The sequence below is a fragment of the Eubalaena glacialis genome, chromosome 13 (assembly GCF_028564815.1).
Source record: "Eubalaena glacialis isolate mEubGla1 chromosome 13, mEubGla1.1.hap2.+ XY, whole genome shotgun sequence".
NCBI classification, from domain to species: Eukaryota; Metazoa; Chordata; class Mammalia; order Artiodactyla; family Balaenidae; genus Eubalaena; species Eubalaena glacialis.
The window spans coordinates 57,582,650-57,602,748 of NC_083728.1; the positions used below are offsets into that span (position 1 = coordinate 57,582,650).

The 20,099-nt window shown below is 49.7% G+C and overlaps 1 protein-coding gene across 6 annotated transcripts in view; it reads right to left on the reverse strand.

The window, feature by feature from the left end:
* Positions 1 to 14,827, reverse strand: part of ABCA3 (ATP binding cassette subfamily A member 3) — a 44,859-nt gene extending 30,032 nt beyond the window's left edge. For 3 of the 6 annotated variants that reach the window (XM_061210391.1, XM_061210392.1, XM_061210388.1), the window contains exons 1-9: positions 14,647 to 14,827; positions 7,914 to 8,120; positions 7,563 to 7,783; positions 6,727 to 6,943; positions 5,794 to 5,864; positions 5,383 to 5,647; positions 4,361 to 4,488; positions 3,497 to 3,662; positions 613 to 872 (exon numbers count right to left, since the gene is read on the reverse strand). In XM_061210391.1, coding sequence (XP_061066374.1) covers positions 613 to 872; positions 3,497 to 3,662; positions 4,361 to 4,488; positions 5,383 to 5,647; positions 5,794 to 5,847 — 873 coding nt within the window. In that variant the 5' untranslated portion in view covers positions 5,848 to 5,864; positions 6,727 to 6,943; positions 7,563 to 7,783; positions 7,914 to 8,120; positions 14,647 to 14,827. Of the gene's footprint in view, positions 1 to 612; positions 873 to 3,496; positions 3,663 to 4,360; positions 4,489 to 5,382; positions 5,648 to 5,793; positions 5,865 to 5,982; positions 6,191 to 6,726; positions 6,944 to 7,562; positions 7,784 to 7,913; positions 8,121 to 14,646 lie in introns of those variants that run through there. The other 3 variants (XM_061210389.1, XM_061210390.1, XM_061210393.1) reach the window with 3 other exon arrangements.
* Between the last annotated feature and the right edge of the window lie 5,272 nt (positions 14,828 to 20,099).

Genomic DNA, 20,099 nt, shown 5'->3' on the forward strand with positions numbered 1-20,099 from the left:
AGACATGGGTTCGAGCCCTGGTCTGGGAAGATCCCACATGCTGCGGAGCAACTAAGCCCGTGCGCCACAGCTACTGAGCCTGTGCTCTACAGCCTGCGAGCCACAACTACTGAGCCTGTGAGCCACAACTACTGAAGCCCACGTGCCTAGAGCCCATGCTCCGCAACAAGAGAAGCTACTGCAATGAGAAGCCCACGCACCACAACGAACAGTAGCCCCTGCTCACCACAACTAGAGAAAGCCCGCGTGCAGCAACAAAGACCCAATGCAGCCAAAAAAGTTTAAAGGAACAAATGAAATTAGTTTCAACAATGTATTTTACTTTACCCAATGTATCCAAAACACTGTCTTTTCAATGTTCAGTCCTTAATATACAGCACATGAACTACAGCGCTTTATCAGGGTTTTAAAAATCTGGACAGAACAGGCTTGATTTCAAAGAAGGCTGAGATGGGCTGAGCCATGTGGGCACTAGCCCCACGCCCAGCTGCCCTGGTGCCCCCAGTGCCCAGGAGCTGCCCCCGCCTGATGACAGGACTCAGGACACGACGGCCCATGGCCACACTGTGCCCGGACTCAGGATCTCTCAAAGCCAAACGCAAACAGGGTTACCTTCAGTTTCCTCTCTTTCTCCTGCACGACAGCCTGGATGATGCTGAGTGAGGTGTAAGTGAAGCTCAGCATGAGCAGCAGGGGAAGCTGGTACTGGATGGCGACGAGGAAGGGGTCCGAGATAAAAGGCGGGTAAGGGAACCTCTTGGCGATCACGGTGAGCTTCTCAAACAGCTGGTGCGTGGAGGCGTTGGCGTGGTACTGCATGACAGCCCTGTCCACGGCATGCTGCACGGCCAGGAAGCCCTCACGGATATACCCTGAGTGCGGGAGCAGAGGACGTTCTGGCACGTGGGGTCGATACATGTGGGAGAAGCCAGGTCCTGGGTGCTGGTGCTCAGAGCGCTGTGGGCACTGAGCTGGTGAAGTGGCCTGGGGTTTCCTGCAGGCCTCCAGTTTGCAGGGGCCGCCCTCGCTCTTTGGCTTGAGGCCCCTCCTTCCACCTTCCAAACCAGCCAGGCAACATCTCTCTGACTGGCTTCCGTGTCATCACATCTTTCTCTGACTCTCTCTTCTGCCTCCCTTGCCCACTTTTAAGGACCTACTGGGATAATCGACAAGTCTTGCTCCCTTGAGACCAGCTGATCAGCAACTTTCATTCCATCCACCCTTGAGTTACCATCTCAAAGGGAGGCAGGAACCACAGACCAAAGGCCACCACTACACGACCTTCGTGTGCTTTGTGGTCCCTCCCTGCTGGCCCTTTCTGACTCCCCACAGTTGTCTGCGATAACATTTTTAAAGTGATAAGGGCCAGGGGGATACGATATTCCAGTCCAGAGAGAGGCTTGTGAGAGGCTGAGCCTATGGAAGGAGTGGGGCATAGCCTCAGGAGAGAGAAAGGCAGCCTGGATTCCTGAGGTCCGAGCCCAGGGGACAGAGAGGGGACGTGGGGTGCAGGTCTGGGTGGCGTGGGCACCCTCATTCCTAAAATAGTGACATTTAGAACACCTATCATCTTCCAACACAGAACTGTCAGCTGCCTGAGTTCAAGCCTCTAGAAAAAAGAAAAGCAATTTTATGCCCACCACACCCCCAGCATGAGGTCACCACGTCTGTGCACTTCTACCATCTCCCTTGAGTAAGTGGTTTTATGGCTGCAGAAATAGTAGGTGCTCAGTGAATGTTACCCCTCGTTGTGCTGGGTGGGGGTTTAGTTCTCGTCTTCATTGCGACCCTGCAGAGTAGTGAACGACAACTTCATTGGACAAATGGGGCCACTGAGGCCCAGGGCGTTGAGCCACACAAAGGGGGAGGGGACAAAGCTGAGACGGGACCCTGGTCTCTTGGCTTCAAAGCCAGCGTCTTTCTCACGTCACAACGCCTCCCCCAGGAAACGTCCTGCCTGCTTCCTGCTCCCTAGTTGTTCTTCCACGAGGTTCTGCATGCTGCCATGGGGTCTTCACCACCACAACCTCTGCAGCTGCTCAACACCGAGGCAAAGCCACCCTCTGTGATCAATCATGTCCCACTGCTGAAGTTTTTATGATCGTAAATAATGCTGTGGGGAACATCTTTTGTGCGTCTGCGTTTTCTCCTTCTTTCAGACTATTCCAGGGGCTCAATTTTTGTCAGGGGATCAGGGGTCTAAGGTATGGACATTTGGGGGTGCGCTTGGGGGGAACACTGGCTTAATTCTTGGAGGGCCTGCTGTGTGCCAGGTTCACATCCTTTCCACATCTCTTGGGGTCTTTGTGTTTTTTTTAAACTGATTTGGACTAAGGAATCCTTTATAAAACAGAAGGTATTTACCCTTTGTCATTTGCTGGAATGTTTTCCCCGTCTCTTGTTTGCTTTCAAAATTGGTGTTATGTCTTTTTCTCTTTTAGCAAATTTCAAGTTTGTACGTAGTGAAATCTGTCAGTCTTTTCCTTGGAGAACTTTCGCCTCTATCGCTTCCAAGCTTAGGAAATTGTCCCCACAAACAGGACGGACAGCCCCGCCCCGGGTCACACAGCCAGTGTCTCCTGCTGCTGGCCACAGGCAGTGGGTGTGGCAGCTGATGTGGCTTCTCCTCCTCTCCAGTTGGTGACCTGTCCAGGGCTTCATTCTGGGGCCTTGCACACTTCACCTTGCCTTGCTCGTCTTAGCTCCTCTTTTGGATTTAAAATCTTTCCCTGGAACATTAGCCTGGTGATACGGCCCTGGCACCAGAAATACATCTCTAAACGCCGGCTGCCTCCTGCCTTCCCGGCGCTCTATTTAGGGCATTCCTGGGTCTTTTCATCAAAATCTCTAACAAGTTCTGCCTCTTGCAGACCAGGGAATTCTGTGTTCTTTGCAACACCTAGGATGCCGCCTGGAGCCTGCGGCTGGACCTCGGCTTGAGGGCAAAGTCTAGTCCTGGGCCCCAGTTACTTGGTTCTAAGATGGGACCTTGGTCAGAGGAGACAAACAAGCCAACTACCTGCCAGAGTTACAGCGGACAGACCGACACACCCTCTGGCAATACAGTGAGCTGAGATCCGACTTCTGCAGAACATTCCACTGACTCAATGAAACCATGGACAATTACACAAGGACAACAGAGCGTACAGAGCCTATACAACTGTACAGAGAGAGGGGCAAGGAGAGAAGGGAAATGGAAAACCAAGCCCAAAAGACCCAATGCAAACTGAAGCTCCTTAAAAACTGAAATATAAATGTTTCATTCAACAGCACGTTTGCTGGGAAATAGGGAGACAGCCTTTGCTGTTTTCAAAGATTATTTTGCTTTTCAGAAGCCAGTTTTACTGGATGTTTTCTTCCTTCTCCTACAAAGAAGAAGGTCAAATAATCATAAAAAGTCTTCCTCCAGAGAAATGCAAGATGGGTTCCCCCCACGTGATGATCATGAGCCAGCACCCCGGGAGAGGGAAGGAGACCCCCTAAAAGTGCTCCTCACCAGGTTCTCCACCGTCAGGGGACGTGGGTTCCCTTGGTCCTGGGCTGGGGAAGAGTGGAAAAAGGGAAGTGGTGTGCCAGCCTTCTGTCTCTTTCAGGAAAAAGGAGCCTGTCTGGGTCCACATGTAATTTCTTCGCGTGTAACTGAACCGTAAGTGATATTTCACCTACGGAAACAAAGAGAAAACCAAGCGCTCTAAGGGATCCAGCCAGAGGAGCAAACGTCTGCATCCAGTGGGAGGGGCTGGGGGACCCTCGTTACCCTGACCTCACCACTGCCCCAGCCCCCGCCAGTGTCTGGATCTCAGGAGGTCAGAGCGAGCGGTCCTGCCAGGGCACAGAGAGCCCAGGGGCACCTCTGTGGTGCTCTTCACCACCCTCTTCTGCCATTACCAATGGGAACTCCACGCATGACTCATCACTGCTAACCAGTGCAGGGCCGCCAGCGTGATGCTGAGGGACCTGATGGTTTCCCAGTCTTATTGCCACCAGGGCAACCAAAAAACCTTTCTTTTTGTTTGTTTGTTTAAATATGTAACAGAAATTCTAATGCCATATGGTGCTAAGTCCCGAGTATCTGCTACTTTCCTACTTGTCCTATTTGACTCTGTCGAAGGAGACCTGTAACGCCCTTCATAAAACAAGAGGACAAAGAGGGGCCACAGCAATGGTCTACGGCCACTTTCTTCAGACGGGCGAGGTTTCTAAACCGCTCTGGCCTGACGGGTCAAACATCACCAGGGCCCCTCAGTGGGCTGAGAGGTGATTCTGGACCCAAGGGGAAAGTCGCATTTGCTCCCAGGCAGGCAGAGCGCCTCTGGCTCCTGGGGGAGGAAGCTTGGCTCCGTGGGGCTGGGGTCCTCACCGCCAGCGGCAGGGGATCCCTGCTGTGGTTGAAGGCATGCTCGAACACCACGGCGGCCAGCACGTTGGCGGAGCGGTTGTCGTACCTGACGTAGTCCTCAAAGTCCTTTTCGGAGGGGAAGCCGCGAGCTGTGGGGAGCAGGGGGGCCCAGAGTTGCCCAATCGTCCACTCTGCTTGAGAAAGCTGGACCTTCAGATAAAGGACTAAAGCTTACTAGTTTCTCTAGGGCTTTGTAAACCTTTCCTAAGACTCGAGGAGGCTTTTGTTTTTGGCAGAGACGGGCTGTGGTGAAGACTGGCAGAACCTCACCATTGAAGCCGGCCCTGGGCATCTAGAAGCTGAGAGCTGGAGCAGGGCTCCTCCGTGAGGGCAGCTGCCCTGCCCTGGGCTCTGCAGCCAGCATCAGTTTCTCTCATAACTATAATGGTGGGCTTTAAAAATTCAAGTGGACACTAATGTATAGTCTGTTCAACGACCTCTCTCACCCAGACCCCATTTCACATAAAGGGTTTGACTATAATCACATAGTGAGGGACCAGGGATCTTCCCCTAAGTGTTTGCTACACTGAATTAAACAGGCCACAGTGCCAAAATCAAGAGGGAGAGGAAAAGGGATAATACTTTCTATTCTGAAAGCAAAGACCTAGCGAGGGTGACTGGCACATTTCCTGGGAATGGCCCTCAGCAGGCTTCCTGATGACCTTTATCAGAGCTGTCCTCCCAAAACCATATCCCAGAAGAGATTCCTGGCACCGGGCCTTGCCCTCATAATTAAAGAGCTTTGCGGGGTATGTGGATGCCATCTCCACTCTGAATAGCCAGGGGCTGTGAACTGTCACACACACTGCTTCCCGTAGCCCTCACAACCCTGGTCCCTATTACAATGAGACATGACACAGGGATTCGCGGGCCGCGTGGCCACTACAGGGCAGGCTGCATTGGCTGCTGCCCGGCTCCCCGCCTGGCCAGTCCCTGCCCCACAGCCCAAGCCCCGCAGCACTATTGAGTCCCCAACAACTCACCTCTCATGTTGATCACCAGCGTCCTCCTCACCGTCTCCACGACGGTCCTCACGGCGTCACTCTGGGATGGGACGTAGGCGAGCTCCCAGGTGGCTCCCGGTGGAGGGAAGCTGAAGAACAGTGGCAGCTCCCGGATGGACTGGCCAGGGTAGAGGGTGGCATTGGGCACGTTCTCTGACTGGATCTTCAGGCGAAGCCAAATCAGGATCCCGGAAAACAGCAAGGGCAGGAAGAGCTCCAAGATGGTCACCAAGACCTTCCGCTTCTAAAGAGAAATGGAAACCGAGGGCTGAGGAGTGCGAGGCGGGGGCTCCTGGAGCCCCTCCCACTGATGCCCCTTCTCGCTGACACCCCCTCTTCCAGGCCCCTCTCGCCCTTCCCCCTGCAGTGTGCCCCCAGGGCCGGACCCACCTGCAAAGTGTAGTTCTTCCAGAGCAGGAGCGCCAGCTGCCTGAGCACCGCCATCCTCGCCAGAAGGGCCACTAGTTGTGGACCAAAGACAGAAAGGGTGTTGGTTCAGGTTTGCGAATCGTGTTTGGGGAAGGCGGGGAGAGTGGGGGAGAGTCAGTCCTGAGACACAGACCCTCCACTTCTCCTCACCTTCTTTTGTCCCAGCCTAACTCAGAACAGCTCCCCAGAGGGAGAGGCCAGTTCTACTCTGTCTGTTCAAGGAACACACGCCCTTTCAGGAAGCTGACTTTGTTTCTTCTGGAAACATGAGATGAATGGCAGGGCTGGTAGATGCAACGTGGCCACTGGAATGGCAATCATTCAATGAACGCTATTCAGATGTTCTCTGTGGTTCGTATGAATGTGCTATTTCTTAGCAAAAACTCAGGCTGATGGAATTCCCCTCCCTGACTGCTTTATTCTCCATCATCACAGAACAGTAAAAGGAAACTCAGCCCAGTGTCCTGGCTGCGGGCTGATTTCTAAGACCTGGAGAGGGCTGTGGGGGAGCAGGGGAGGAGCCTGGGGTGAGGGCCCTCAGTGGCCTTAACCCAGGGGCAGACACGGCAGGCGGACGCGTGGGAGGCAGGATGGCATGTGCTCTCCCACCTTGAACCTTAAGAACCAGTTTTTCCTGCTTTAACTGTGAGCAGTGGTCTGTGAGCCTCCACACGACACTGGTCATTTTCCTCCAGAGAAAATCTACTCTATGTCAGGTATGAATGTTATATTTAAATCTGGCATGTATGGCTGGGAAAATCTGCTGAGAGACTGATTATCAAGCACAGTGACAGCAGAAACAAGAACAGAGCTTTATAAAGGTCTCCCTCAATTTAGGGAAATCCATGTCACGAGACTGCAGTGTGAGAAACAGAGACACGGAGCCACACTAACCTCTAGAGAAGGAGGGAGTTGGAGTTAGGTCAGGAAGACCCCAGGACGCTCACGACTAGAAGCACCTAGTTCCGTAAGCTGCAGGCATGAATGCCGAGGCTGGACCTGAGGTGGGCAGCGAGGGCGGCAGAGGAGGGGAGGCCCTGGAGAGCTCCTGGTCACCGTCTGTGCCAAGGATGCAGATGGAGCGGAGAGGGGCCCTCCACAGCTCACGGTCCTTCAAGTGGGGAGAAGTATCCGTGACTCACAGGGAAGAGTCCTGAGTACAGTGAACCGGCTCCACACTCAGATCGATACTAACCCAACACCATCCATTAGGCGCGTCAGGACGGCACGGACAAATGGCTGGTAAATCCTTCACTACTTAACCCGCTCTAACACTACGGCCCAAAGAACCCACCTCGAGACCCAGTGCGCATGGAGCGAGAGCTTGTTTTTTTTTTTTTGAAACAGCCAGTTTTGCTTTTGACTTCAGTTAGCTGAAAAATCATTTCCATTAAAGCTCATTTTTAAATTAAACTCTTGCTTTTAAAAAAAAGGTGTAGCTGTCCATATCTGCCTAAAAGTAGTTCCTCAAAATTTAAGCTTTAAAGGGCACTCAGTAAATATTAGTACAAAACACAACTGCAAGAAGTTATTTACAAATTAACTTAAAATATGGCTTTTATTTAACCATATGGTTAAAATATGGAGAGATTAAAGCTAAAATAGTAATGAAGTGCTATTAAGTGGCAACTTAATAAATTATCCAAATTCTTTTAAAATTAATAAGGTGGAAAAACCTGTCTTAAAATCAGTCATAGACAGTTAATAAAAGAGCAGTAGTGTAACGTTACCCACGAAGGCCTATGGCCTATGAACAGTTTCAAGAAGTGGTTTAGGCTAAGAGGGGAAAGCAGTGCCTCCAGCGGAGCTGATCATCCCCACAGCGGGCTGATGGGTGCCTGGCTTGGCCGAGATGAAGGTTCCTCCTCTACCAAGAGGGGAATGTGAAAAGGTCACAGTTCAAAGAAGTCTTCTGGTCAGAGAAGTCGATGACTTCCTTTTCTGGAAAAGTCTGGTCAAGAAAGGACACGTCCCCACGCTTAATCCCACCTCTCTAGGCCCAGAGGGGTGGGCAGGGCAGAGAGACAGACCGTCCACCTTCCCACTAGGACAACACCGGACAGCAACACCGGGGAACTGACCTGAGTCCTGGCAGAGGCTCCTGGCTGAGGCCTTCCTCTGGGGCTACGGGAGGTCTGGCTGGGAGGAGGTGGCCCTGCACAGAGGGCTCTGGGGTGGGGCCGGTAGGCCTCTGGAGTGCGGTGGGCTGACCTTGGAGCTCGGGACCACTGATGCCTCACGGGACATCAGGAAGGGCCTGGGGCTCGTTGGCATGACGCTCCGGCCACCTGTGGGCAAATGGAGGGTGCCAGAGCATAATTAAAAAAATAATCATAAAACACCTCTCACCGAGTTAGGAAATCGAAGTGCAAAATACACTGCAAGCATGTTACTCAAGCAAAGCCAAGTCCAATATCAAAGAAACATGGATTTCGGGAAACAGAAAACGCTGGGGTGGCTTTTGTTCTCTCCTGGTACAATAAACTGTAAGAAGCTTTTATTTTATATACTTTTATATTTATAGAGCCTCCTAATCCAGCCCTAACTTCTGGTACCATCACCCTTTCAAGACTAAGAAACTAGGAGGAAGTGCCTGACCCACGATCACACAGGAAGCAAGCCACAGACCCAGGATCTGAGCTTCCTAGTCTGTGTTTTTACCACTGCACCCCTACAGCCTTGTGTATCCTAAAAGCAGCAAACATCTTTGTAAAGTCTGTATGTATTTCTCCCAGAACCTAACATTAGAAATCAAAAAGAAAAAATATCCCTTGAGCCCCACCACCTTAACAGACATCGTACGTGTTTCTGTCTCCCCAAGGCACCCAGCTCTTTGCTCTGTGCCTGCCATGCTCTATCTGAAGTCTCACTAAATGCGATACTCGCGTCTGTTCTGTTTGAGCAGAAAAGGAATTTAAAGGAGGAGACTCCCAGAATTACAAAATCTGGGAAGCTTTCTGGTTACGACAGCAAATGTACACGAGGAAAGGAAGTTAAAGTTCCTCAAAACACTTAAGACCGCGGCACTCAGAGTCCCCCAGAAGTGGCGGGGGTTGCGATCCAGAACCAGCCCAGGCGGGTCCACTCCAAAGCAACCGCTCGCAAAGCCCCACAAGAACGTCTGAGGACTTCCCCCGAGGCTCACTTCACTCCTCCCAGGACAGAGCAGGAAGGGAAGGGAAAGCTCTTTTTACCACGGAAAGGCGTGTTTGCTTACCGTTAAAATATTAAACATTACACAAATCATTGAGTATTTCAATGTTTGGTTTTCAGGTGAGCAGTGGAGCTGGTCCAGAGTGAGTGCCTATTGTGGGCTGCTAACTTCTGAGAACTCTTTTTTTTTTTAAATATTTATTTTTTTGGCCACACCAGGTCTTAGTCGTGGCATGCGGCATCTAGCTCCCTGACCAGGGATCGAACCCGGGCCCCCTGCATTGGGAGAATGGAGTCTTAACCGCTGGACTAGCAGGGAAGTCCCTAAGAACTCTCTTGATGGCACATGGGATTCCTCTGAAAATGGCTGTCCCGGTTTGGGAAATGGTTGTCCTGGTTTGGAAGCACCGTGCCGGGTGCTTGCCACTGCGTGTTGAGTCCCGACACCTCTGCTTCCTGATTTGGGTATTTTTTTTCATTATGGGCTTGAATACGTCCTCCTTGGGCACATAGCATACGTCCTTGCTATGTGCCCAAGCAAAAGAAGCTTTTATTTCTGCATATACAGAACAGAATGGTGTTAACGCTTCTGGAAAGGTCACTGCCGAGTGGGCCTCAAGGCCAGCAAGCAGAAGTGGATGGAGCCCCGGGGCCAGGCACACGCTGTTATGTCACATGTCCTGTCATATCCCAAGCTTGGTGCCTTTCCTTCCACGGAAGCCGTCTGCACAGGCCTGGGGGAAGTCATGGCTGGGAGGGAGGGGGTCTCAGTAAGGTCAAGGCAGACATCTTGCTGTCACACAGAGAGCGGACAACCAGGGCTCTGCCCTCTTGACCACACATGTGGAACAGAGAGATGCCCTTGCTGGTGGTGCTGGCTGGGACTCGGCACTTTTCCTGAAGACCGAGGTGGGTGAGGACCCACCTCAGCTAGGAAAGCATTTCCTTCTGGACACGGGGAGCCCACAACAGTCAGTGGTGTTAAGTCTACGTGTGTACACGCTGCAGAAGGCATGATGGGTACTTCACGTTTGCTGGTAGAATCTGTGTTTTTTTAGGATACACAAAACAAAAAAGCATTTACTCATCCAACAAACATTTGCCAAGTACTTACTGTGTGATAGGCACTTATACCAGGCACTAAAGATCTGGAAATGAAAATCACAGTGTTCTTAATCCAAGGAGTTCACAGTCTGCAAATGCTTGCATGTACTGTAATCACTATAACTGAAGCCAAATGAAGCATCATGAGATTCGGGAGATCAGGATTCTGTGTGTATGTGTAAGACAGGGTGAGCTCTGGGAAGGCTCCCAGGAACAGGTGACACAGGAGACCAGTCTCGGGTTTCTTGTTAGTTGAGGTAGGGAGGGCATTATAGGATCATGAAGAAATGAAAAAGTGTGTGGGGGGAACAGCAAGTAATTCTGAGTGGCTGGGGAGGAGCAGCAGGGACGGAGCCAGAAGGGGAAGCCGACCAAGGCCTTAGATGCTGTGCCAAGAAGGGAGCAGGGGAGGAGCGGGGGTTGGGGTGGGATGGGGGGTGGGGAGGGGATCCAAAAGTGCAGTAATTCTGCTCGAGGGTGTTCTGTTTTGCTTATAATCTTTTACCCAGTACCTGATCTTTTAAATTGTGAAAATATCTAATTCAGTGGATTCTGCAGGTGAATGTCCAAATACCAATAAGCACCGTAAAATATAGGCTGAAAATAGCAGGCACATTTATAGAGGGTGGTCCCCACCAGTGAACCCCACTATTGGTCTTCAAGTGGGGTGAGCAAGACAATCTGCTAGAGTAAAGGAATGGCAAGAAATTCTACTTTAAAAATGAGGAAAAATTGGTTTTACTAATATTTAACACATGAATGCACCCTGGCACTCTTGCTGGCCTGTGTGTCAGCAGTCACAGAATCCTGACAGAGGAGGGGCTCTGTGACACGTGGGTGATGATTGGCCCTCGCCCGCTAGTTTACTTTAAGTCTCTCAGGTGTGTTGGAGTTTACATGCTTTGGGATATCGTGGTTGTGGTCAATTAAAAAAAAAAAAAAAGACTCAAATAGCTAAAGCTTTACAATACTTTGCAGTGATCTGGGGAGTTGTGAATACCTGGTTATCTTGTGACTTAGAACTTAAGGAGGAAGTACACGTTTTCTTTCATGAGAAGTGTCAAACCTGGAAACCTTTTTCTTTTTTTATTCAATGACAAATGAGTGCAGCAGCGTGTCAGCTAGCTTACTGGTTTTAAGCCAATGCACTCAAATCTGTCCCTTCCGGGAGAAGGTGACAATGCATGAGTTACAGCTTTTCAAAATAATCTGTGCCAAGAACAGAGCATTTATGAAAACAGATGTTTGGAGATGTTTCCACAGGTGTGTGACTGTATTGCCAAGGATGTGGCAAGTGTGCCATCCACATGAACACTGACACCTGCACAGCAAAAGCTTTGGAAGCCAGGACTTTCACCTCCCCTGATAGCCCCTGAACACTTAGCAGCCCAGATTCATCAAGAGCCCTCGAATGACTGGCAGGTGGGATTGAAAAACAAGTACCAGACGCACAGCAAGTCTGCATGCCTCCCTGAGGTTCACTGTGCTTACCTGTGAACCCCTCAAGAACCAGGAACTGAAATAAACAGAACTCAGAACCACACCTTCAAATGCTGGACTCAGGTTTCACCAAGAGGTTATAAATGGGATGTAGACTTGATCACATGGCTTTCTTTTAAAAACAGCACACATTTGTACAATAGATTATGTACTATTGATACACTGAAAAATTTAATCGTGTTCACTTCGCCTCTCATCCATTTAATAGGTCTTCATTTGTATATGTTTCTATGTCCGTGATATTCAAGACAGTAGTATATGGCTTTCTTTTATAATAAATAAATAAAATATATGGTGGTGCATGCTCTAATTCTTTTACGTATAGCAGTGAACAGGAAAAAAGCCTGTGGACAACTTATTTACAGAAATGACCCTTGTGTGGTTAAGGTGGGAACAAATGCCACAAGCCACAGTCATTGTCCAAGAGCCCCATGAGGCCAGGTTCAAGGCCATGGTCATTTGCATTGGGAGGCCCAGATGGAGACCTAGTTTACGGGTCTCACACTCAATGCCACCACCTGTGCTGTCCTGGGTCAGGGCGGCGGGCTCCTCAGAATCATGTGGCTCTGAGTTTACACTGGAGCTCCTGGCAGGGAGTGGTGGGGTATATTTTTAAGCCAAAGGTGTGGCCCAGAGGAGGCTATCGGGAGAGAGTTCTACAAAATCTGTGCCACTGCCTGCTCTCCTAACCCCTGCTGCAGCCTCGGGCCCATTCCCCATCCTGCTAGTCTTCTGCCTCTCTAGGTGTAGGAAATGAGGTAAAGAGGCAATTGAGAATCCCCAGAGAGAGGTAACCATGGATCTTCTGCAACAAGCAAGGCAGCAAGCTCATTACTCAGCTCCTGCAACCACACCTATCTGCCCATTGACTCCAAATCTCTCCAAATGTGGCGAACGACTCAGCCAGTCAGGGGGACAGGCACTGCCCAAGTCTCCCAGGACAGGGACTGCCACGCCTTACACTTTCCCGGGAGTGTGTGGGCCTTCTGTGGTTTTGTCGGCTTGGAGTATCACCCACCATTCCCATCTCTACTTTCTGAAATCCTTCCTATCATTTCCCAGTCCAGTTCTGGCCCCTCTATGAAGCCGCCACTGACAACCCTGACTGGTTCAGGGGTTCTTTGTCTTGGCTTCACAATGGAATCTTCTGGGATGCTTTAAGACAGAAACTGATACCGGAGGCCCACCCCTGGAGATTCTGGGCTGTGGCCTGGGCATGGGACTCTTTCCCGGGTGATTCTAACATGCAGTCAGGGTTGCCACCTTCTGCTCTTGTTGAAAGCCATCCCTCCACCTTTGCATACTTGAGGCAGCTTTTCTGGATGTCTCATGTGGCACTTATCTCGTTCTGTCTTAGGTCAGTTACTTGTGAATAAGTCATCTCTTTAGCTCCATCCTAAGGTCCCCGATCGTGCACAGAGCCTTGCCCATCATTCTCCCCAGAGTTCTAGAATGCTCCCCACCCTGCAACAGACTCAATAGCAGAGGAGTCTACTGCTGTTTCAGGAAGCAGGGCTGGAAAAGAAACTGTCAACTAGGGAGTCTTACCTGGGCCTTCCCAGTTGAGACTAAGTCAAAACAGGTTCCCATGGACTGCCTGGCATATGCACTGTGGAAAGCTAGTAACTCAGAAAAAAAAAAAAACCAACAGCTTGAGCTCCCTCTCTTGTTCCAAAAGGCTGTTTCATCAGAATGATGATAGATCACCTTAGAGAAGGAAAGATGTCATCCTGTTTGTCAAATATAGTAAGCAAGTGTTCAATTAAAAAAACCAAACAAACCTCTGAGAAGTTAAAAAAGGTGGGGGGATTCCCATGGCATCCATTTTTACCTGTTTTCCCTTTCTTTTACTTTTCCAATGATGTTAACTTTCTAAAGGAAAACATCCTTAACCTTTTCACATTTACAAAAGGCAGCATCAAAATGTTCTGAATCAAATGATATAGCTGCTCAGGAGAAAAGAGCATAACTCTTCCACTTGCACCTTGCCTGGATTTCCACCCTGCTACAGGGTCTCATCCACTTACTTTTTCAGCAAGCGTTCCTTGAGTGCCTCTCATGTGCCAGGTGCTGGCTATGTGCTAGGAGTGCAAGCCCCAACAAGAGACAATCTGTGCCTTCAGGGAGCTCACAGATCAGGAAGCAAAGGGGCAAACAAACAGAAACAACCCTATCAGGTAACAGGCTTTAATTAGGCAACGTCCAAGGAAGTGAGGAGGGGCATTCATGCATGCGACAAATATGCACCAAGCATGTGTCCTAAGCCCTCATTTAGGAGATAGTCCCTGCCCTCATGAAGCTTATAGTCTAGTTCAGGAAGGAGCCAACACCTATGAAAACACAAATTCATACCAAGTACAGACTGACCATGGGCACCAGGGCTGTTGCAGGCCCTTCTGCCTAGACCAGGAGGTCCCTTTCCTTCCGTCCCCCACACAACTCCCACCACTAACAGCGGACCACTGGACCCCCATTCTGAGGCTCATGAGAAGGCGGGTTTGGGAGCAGGGCGGACTCCGTTACGGGGACGCATTCCCACCCACACTGGGAATCTCTGCAACCGAGAGATGAGCCAGCAGCATCCTTGGCGGGCCTGCCTCAGATCCCCAGCCTGTGATGCCGCCTGGCTTCAGCAGGCAAGTGCTCAAACTGTCTGCCGGGTGAAGGCCAGCGGGTCTCAGCGTGGTAAATGTCTGTCCACCCTCCTCGGCTCGGCACAAAGGATTCCACAGCGATTCTAGCTCCGGGAAGGTTACGTTTCTCCAAGGTGGACCGGCTTTGGCGAACTGCCTGAGGGGATGAGGACACGCCCAGAGGCTCGCGCCGAGGGGAAGCCTGAGTCAGGGCGGCCTTGCACTGCTGCGAGATGCACCTGCTGCGCCGCCGGAGGAGGCCGCGGGCAGGGCGGGGGCGGGGCAGGGCCGCGGGAGGGGCCGGGTGCCCGGCCGGGGAGGGCGGCAGCCCGCGCTGGGGAGGGGGCCCCGGGCGGGGAAGCGGCCCCCAAATCTCGAGCCTTGGGAGCCAGCGCGCGCGAGCGGCGAGTTCTGGGGCACTCACCGACCCTTAGCGCCCGGGCGGCGGCGGCCGGGGCGCTGCCCTCTCGCGGGGCCCCTTCCCTCGGCTCCCGGCTCTGCTCTGGCCTCGCGGCGGCGGCGACCGCTGCTGACAACTGCTAGGCCGCCACGGCGGGGAGGGGGCGCCTGACACCCACGACGGGCGGAGGACCTGGCCGCTCTGAGTCCTGCAGGGGGCGCGCCTCGGCCGGCTCGCGCATGCGCACTGGGCCGCCCTGCGGGTGCCAGCCCCTCCCCGGGACGCCCCTCCCCGGGACGCCCCTCCCCGGGACGCCCCGCCCCGCCCCGCCCCGCCCCGCCCCTGATCGCGCCTGCGTAGGGCTCAGCGCGCCCGCTGCAAGGCCGGCAGAAGGGGCGACACGCGGGAGTCTGGGCGAGGGCTGGATCCGGGAGGAGACTCGCGTGGTCCGCAGGGACTTACAGGCGGCTGAAGTAGTCTTCGCCCGAATCTCTGCCTTCCCTGGCCATCCTCCATTTGCCCTCCAGCACTGTCTTTCGTTGGGCGCCGGACACCTTCTCACGGAGGGAGGGCGCTTTGCTGCCTCAGGCCTGGCACGGATGCTGCTGGGCGGAAGAGGCCCTGGGGGTGGACCTTCCTAGGAAATTTCTAGAAAACGACCGTGGGGTGGGCAGGACGGCCCAGCGTCCCTGAGTGTGGCCGCCGTCCCGGGGCGCAGTTCAGAGGGGCAGGGAGGCCTCGGGGTCACCTCAGGCAGGAGGGTCGAGAGTTAGGGTCAGGGTTACCTCAGGAGGGTCACGGGTCGGGTCGGGGTCCCCTGAAGCCGGGAGAGTTGTGAGGCTGGGTTGGGGGTCACCTTGGACGGGAGGGTCCCGAGGCCCGACAGGGATCACCGGGGGCGGAGGGTCTCGAGGCGGGGGCGGCGCGTGGCTAACAGTCCACGCGGGCTGGCCACTCGGTTCCCGACTGCCCAGGTCGTGAGCGCTGCCAGCGGCCCATCAATTCCGAGGATCCTCCCGCGGCCCGACGTGCACCTGCCGGCTACCCAACTGCCCGGCTTCCCTCAGCCCAGCCTCTGGCGGCTCCTGGTGGAGGTCGCCGGGCCCAGGACGCCGCCTGCTGACCAGCCGGGCCCTGTCCCTGCTCCAAGCGCGCCTCTGGAATGAGGACAAGACTGACTGAATCGTAAAGTAATGACCCAATTCGGGAGGCAGACCTCTGCCCCCCAAGACTGTTTATGGATTAGTGATAAGAGCGTCTCAGTGCCCCATTTGTTTACTTAACATCTTTTATTACCTGAAGTAGTGTTATTTACTTGTTTGTTTACTTTTTTTCTGTCTCTCACCAGAAGATGGGCTCCATGAGTAAAGGGACTTTGTCTAGTTCATGGCTACATCCCAGGGTCCTAGCATGTCTGGCACAGAGGAGGCATTTGATAAATATTTGTTGAATGAAAGGGTCACAAAGACCTGGCTTCAAATCTTGACCCTATCCCCTAACTAGTGCAGGCATGGCATTTAAACTTCCTGAACCTCAATTTCCTATCCCTGAAATTAAAATAATACCAAACTCAAAGGTAATTAGTATTTCAAAGTGAAATGAGAAAAAAACATAAGTGCTTATCGCAATGCCTGGCACATAAATGCCAAATAAATGGTAGTATAGTGGGAGTATAACTAGAGACTTATATAGTCTGGTCTCTGTAATGAGGATTCAGAAAAAAAAAAAAATTGAAGGCAATTACTGGATAGGTAGAAAAGTGGATTATTAGTATGTGACAAACATCTTAAAAACCGTCTCTCCCCATTTTTCCTCACAGACTGCACCCCTTCCCTCCCAACAAAAGTGTTGGGAAAAACTCTATGAACCTGGCTGACTGGTCCTTCTCTTCGCCCTGCTTCTCTTCCTTAATCTTTTTTAATTTCAGGAACCCATCCTTCCCATTTCTAACTTACATTGGTTACACCTTGCAATTTTTTTCAAACCCCTTCTAAACCTGATCCCAGTTTTGCATAACCAAATCCAGAAACAGAACTGGCTGACTCAGAATTTCCCTTATATGGAAGGTGAGGGTAGGGGCACTGGAAAAAGAATGACCATGCAGATCAAGACAGACATCTGGGGACTTCTCTGGTGGCGCAATGGTTAAGAATCCGCCTGCCAATGCAGGGGATATGGGTTCAAGCCCTGGTCGAGGAAGATCCCACATGCTGCGGAGCAACTAAGCCCGTGTGCCACAACTACTGAGCCTGTGCTCTAGAGCCTGCGAGGCACAACTACTGAGCCCACGTGCCACAACTGTTGAAGCTTGAGTGCCTAGAGCCCATGCTCTGCAACAAGAGAGGCCACCACAATGAGAAGCCCATGCACTGTAACGAAGAGTAGGCCCTGCTCGCCACAACTAGAGAAAGCCCGTGTGCCGCAACGAAGACCCAACACAGCCAAAAGTAAATAAATAAATAAATTTATTGAGAAAAAAAAGACAACTGCAAAGAGTTCTATATCTTTGTTCTTAATCATGTTAGGGTGCCTGCTATTGTAATTATTATCAATTATCATAATCATGAACTGGGAGGGTGTGAAGGTCACTGGCAAAGGCAGATTGTCACATGCAAAGATTCCAGGCTCTGGACTCCTGTTCAAAAACAACTGCCCACAGTGGGCTGGACTCTTCTGATGCTCTTCAACAATCACTGAAAAATCCACCAATGTTCTGCTCAAGGCCCACTACTGAAAAAAACAGAACAAACGTAGATGCTCCATCTAGTCTTCTCCTTCCATTGGGAGGCCCACATAATGGTCATAATTTTGTTCAAAGTACACAGTAGAGATGAGACTGGAACTCAGGTGTTCAGGTTCCTGAGCTCTTTAATACTCTATGGTACGTGAATTACTCACATTCATATACCATGAATATATGCATAGAAATTACATGGTATACTTCTTGGGATTCACATGGCTCAGACATTTCTCAAGATTGATGGCAAATGTTAAAGTCGATGGTGTCACTCATAAACAAATTTTATGGCTTTACAAAAGGCAGTAAACCTAGTCATTATAATAGTTGGCTGACATACATAATAATATACCTATATATACTATATGCGATTTTAAAATGAAACCAATATTTTAGCACCTATTTCTTTTGAGGGGCACAAATACTAGCTAGCTAGCTAGCTATACCTACATATGCTTATATATGTATTTTTTTTGGTACAGTAGTTACTGGTATTCAATGCAGAATTTATTTTATTTAATTAAATTAATTTATTTGGTTGCGCTGGGTCTTAGTTGTGGCAGGCGGCCTCCTTAGTTGCGGCATGCGGCCTCCTTAGTTGCGGCATGCAAACTCTGAGTTGTCGCGTGCGTGTGGGATCTAGTTCCCCTACCAGGGATCGAAGCCGGGCCTCCTGCATTGGGAGCACGGAGTCTTACCCACTGCACCACCAGGGAGGTCCCCAATGCAGAGTTTTAGAATAGGGTTTCTCCAGTTGTTTCCATAGGACTATGTTATAATTGAGGGATGCCTTCTAGACTAAGGGCTGTACACATACTCCTTTATTCAGTGATTAAGAGGCATTATATTGTAGTGGTTAAAACTGGTTATGGACTCTGGCCACACAGCCTCAAATTGAATCCCAGATCTTAATGTCTTAACTTTTCTGTGCTTGGTTTCCTTGTGTAAAATGGAGATTGTATAGTACGCACTTCATAGGATTGTTGTGAGTATTCGATGTACCAAAACATATAAATCCATGGTATATTTCTCCATCTGTTTGTATCATCTTTAATTTCTTTCATCAGTGTCTTATAGTTTTCTGCATACAGGTCTTTTGTCTCCTTGGGTAGGTTTATTCCTAGGTATTTTATTCTTTTTGTTGCAGTGGTAAATGGGAGTGTTTCCTTAATTTCTCTTTCAGATTTTTCATCATTAGTGTATAGGAATGCAAGAGATTTCTGTGCATTAATTTTGTATCCTGCTACTCTACCAAATTCATTGATTAGCTCTAGTAGTTTTCTGGTAGCATCTTTAGGATTCTCTATGTATAATGTCATGTCATCTGCAAACAGTGACAGTTTTACTTCTTCTTTCCTGATTTGGATTCCTTTTATTTCTTTTTCTTCTCTGTTTGCTGTGGCTAAAACTTCCAAAACTATGTTGAATAATAGTGGTGAGAGTGGGCAACCTTGTCTTGTTCCTGATCTTAGTGGAAATGGTTTCAGTTTTTCACCATTGAGAATGATGTTGGCTGTGGGTTTGTCATATATCGCCTTTATTATGTTGAGGTAGGTTCCCTCTATGCCCGCTTTCTGGAGAGTTTTTTATCATAAATGGGTGTTGAATTTTGTCAAAAGCTTTTTCTGCATCTATTGAGATCATCATATGGTTTTTATCCTTCAATTTGTTAATATGGTGTATCACATTGATTAATTTGTGTATATTGAAGAATCCTTGCATTCCTGGGATAAACCCCACTTGATCATGGTGTATGATCCTTTTAATGTGCTGTTGGATTCTGTTTGCTAGTATTTTGTTGAGGATTTTTGCATCTATATTCATCAGTGATGTTGGGCTGTAACTTTCTTTTTTTGTAGTATTTTCGTCTGGTTTTGGTATCAGGGTGATGGTGGCCTTGTAGAATGAGCTTGGGAGTGTTCCTCCCTCTGCTATATTTTGGAAGAGTTTGAGAAGGATAGGTGTTAGCTCTTCTCTAAATGTTTGATAGAATTCGCCTGTGAAGCCATCTGGTCCTGGGCTTTTGTTTGTTGGAAGATTTTTAATCACAGTTTCAATTTCACTGCTTGTGATTAGTCTGTTTATATTTTCTATTTCTTCCTGGTTCAGTCTCGGAAGGTTGTGCTTTTCTAAGAATTTGTCCATTTCTTCCAGGTTGTCCATTTTATTGGCATATAGTTGCTTGTAGTAATCTCTCATGATCCTTTGTATTTCTGCAGTGTCAGTTGTTACTTCTCCTTTTTCATTTCTAATTCTGTTGATTTGAGTCTTCTCCCTTTTTTTCTTGATGAGTCTAGCTAATGGTTTATCAATTTTGTTTATCTTCTCAAAGAACCAACTTTTAGTTTTATTGATCTTTGCTATTGTTTCCTTCATTTCTTTTTCATTGATTTCTGATCTGATCTTTATGATTTCTTTCCTTCTGCTAACTTTGGGGATTTTTTTGTTCTTCTTTCTCTAATTGCTTTAGGTGTAAGGTTAGGTTGTTTATTTGAGATGTTTCTTGTTTCTTGAGGTAGGATTGTATTGCTATAAACTTCCCTCTTAGAACTGCTTTTGCTGCATCCCATAGGTTTTGGGTCGTCGTGTTTTCATTGTTATTTGTTTCTAGGTATTTTTTGATTTCCTCTTTGATTTCTTCAGTGATCTCTTGGTTATTTAGTAGTGTATTGTTTAGCCTCCCTGTGTTTGTATTTTTTACAGTTTTTTTCCTGTAATTCATATCTAGTCTCACAGCGTT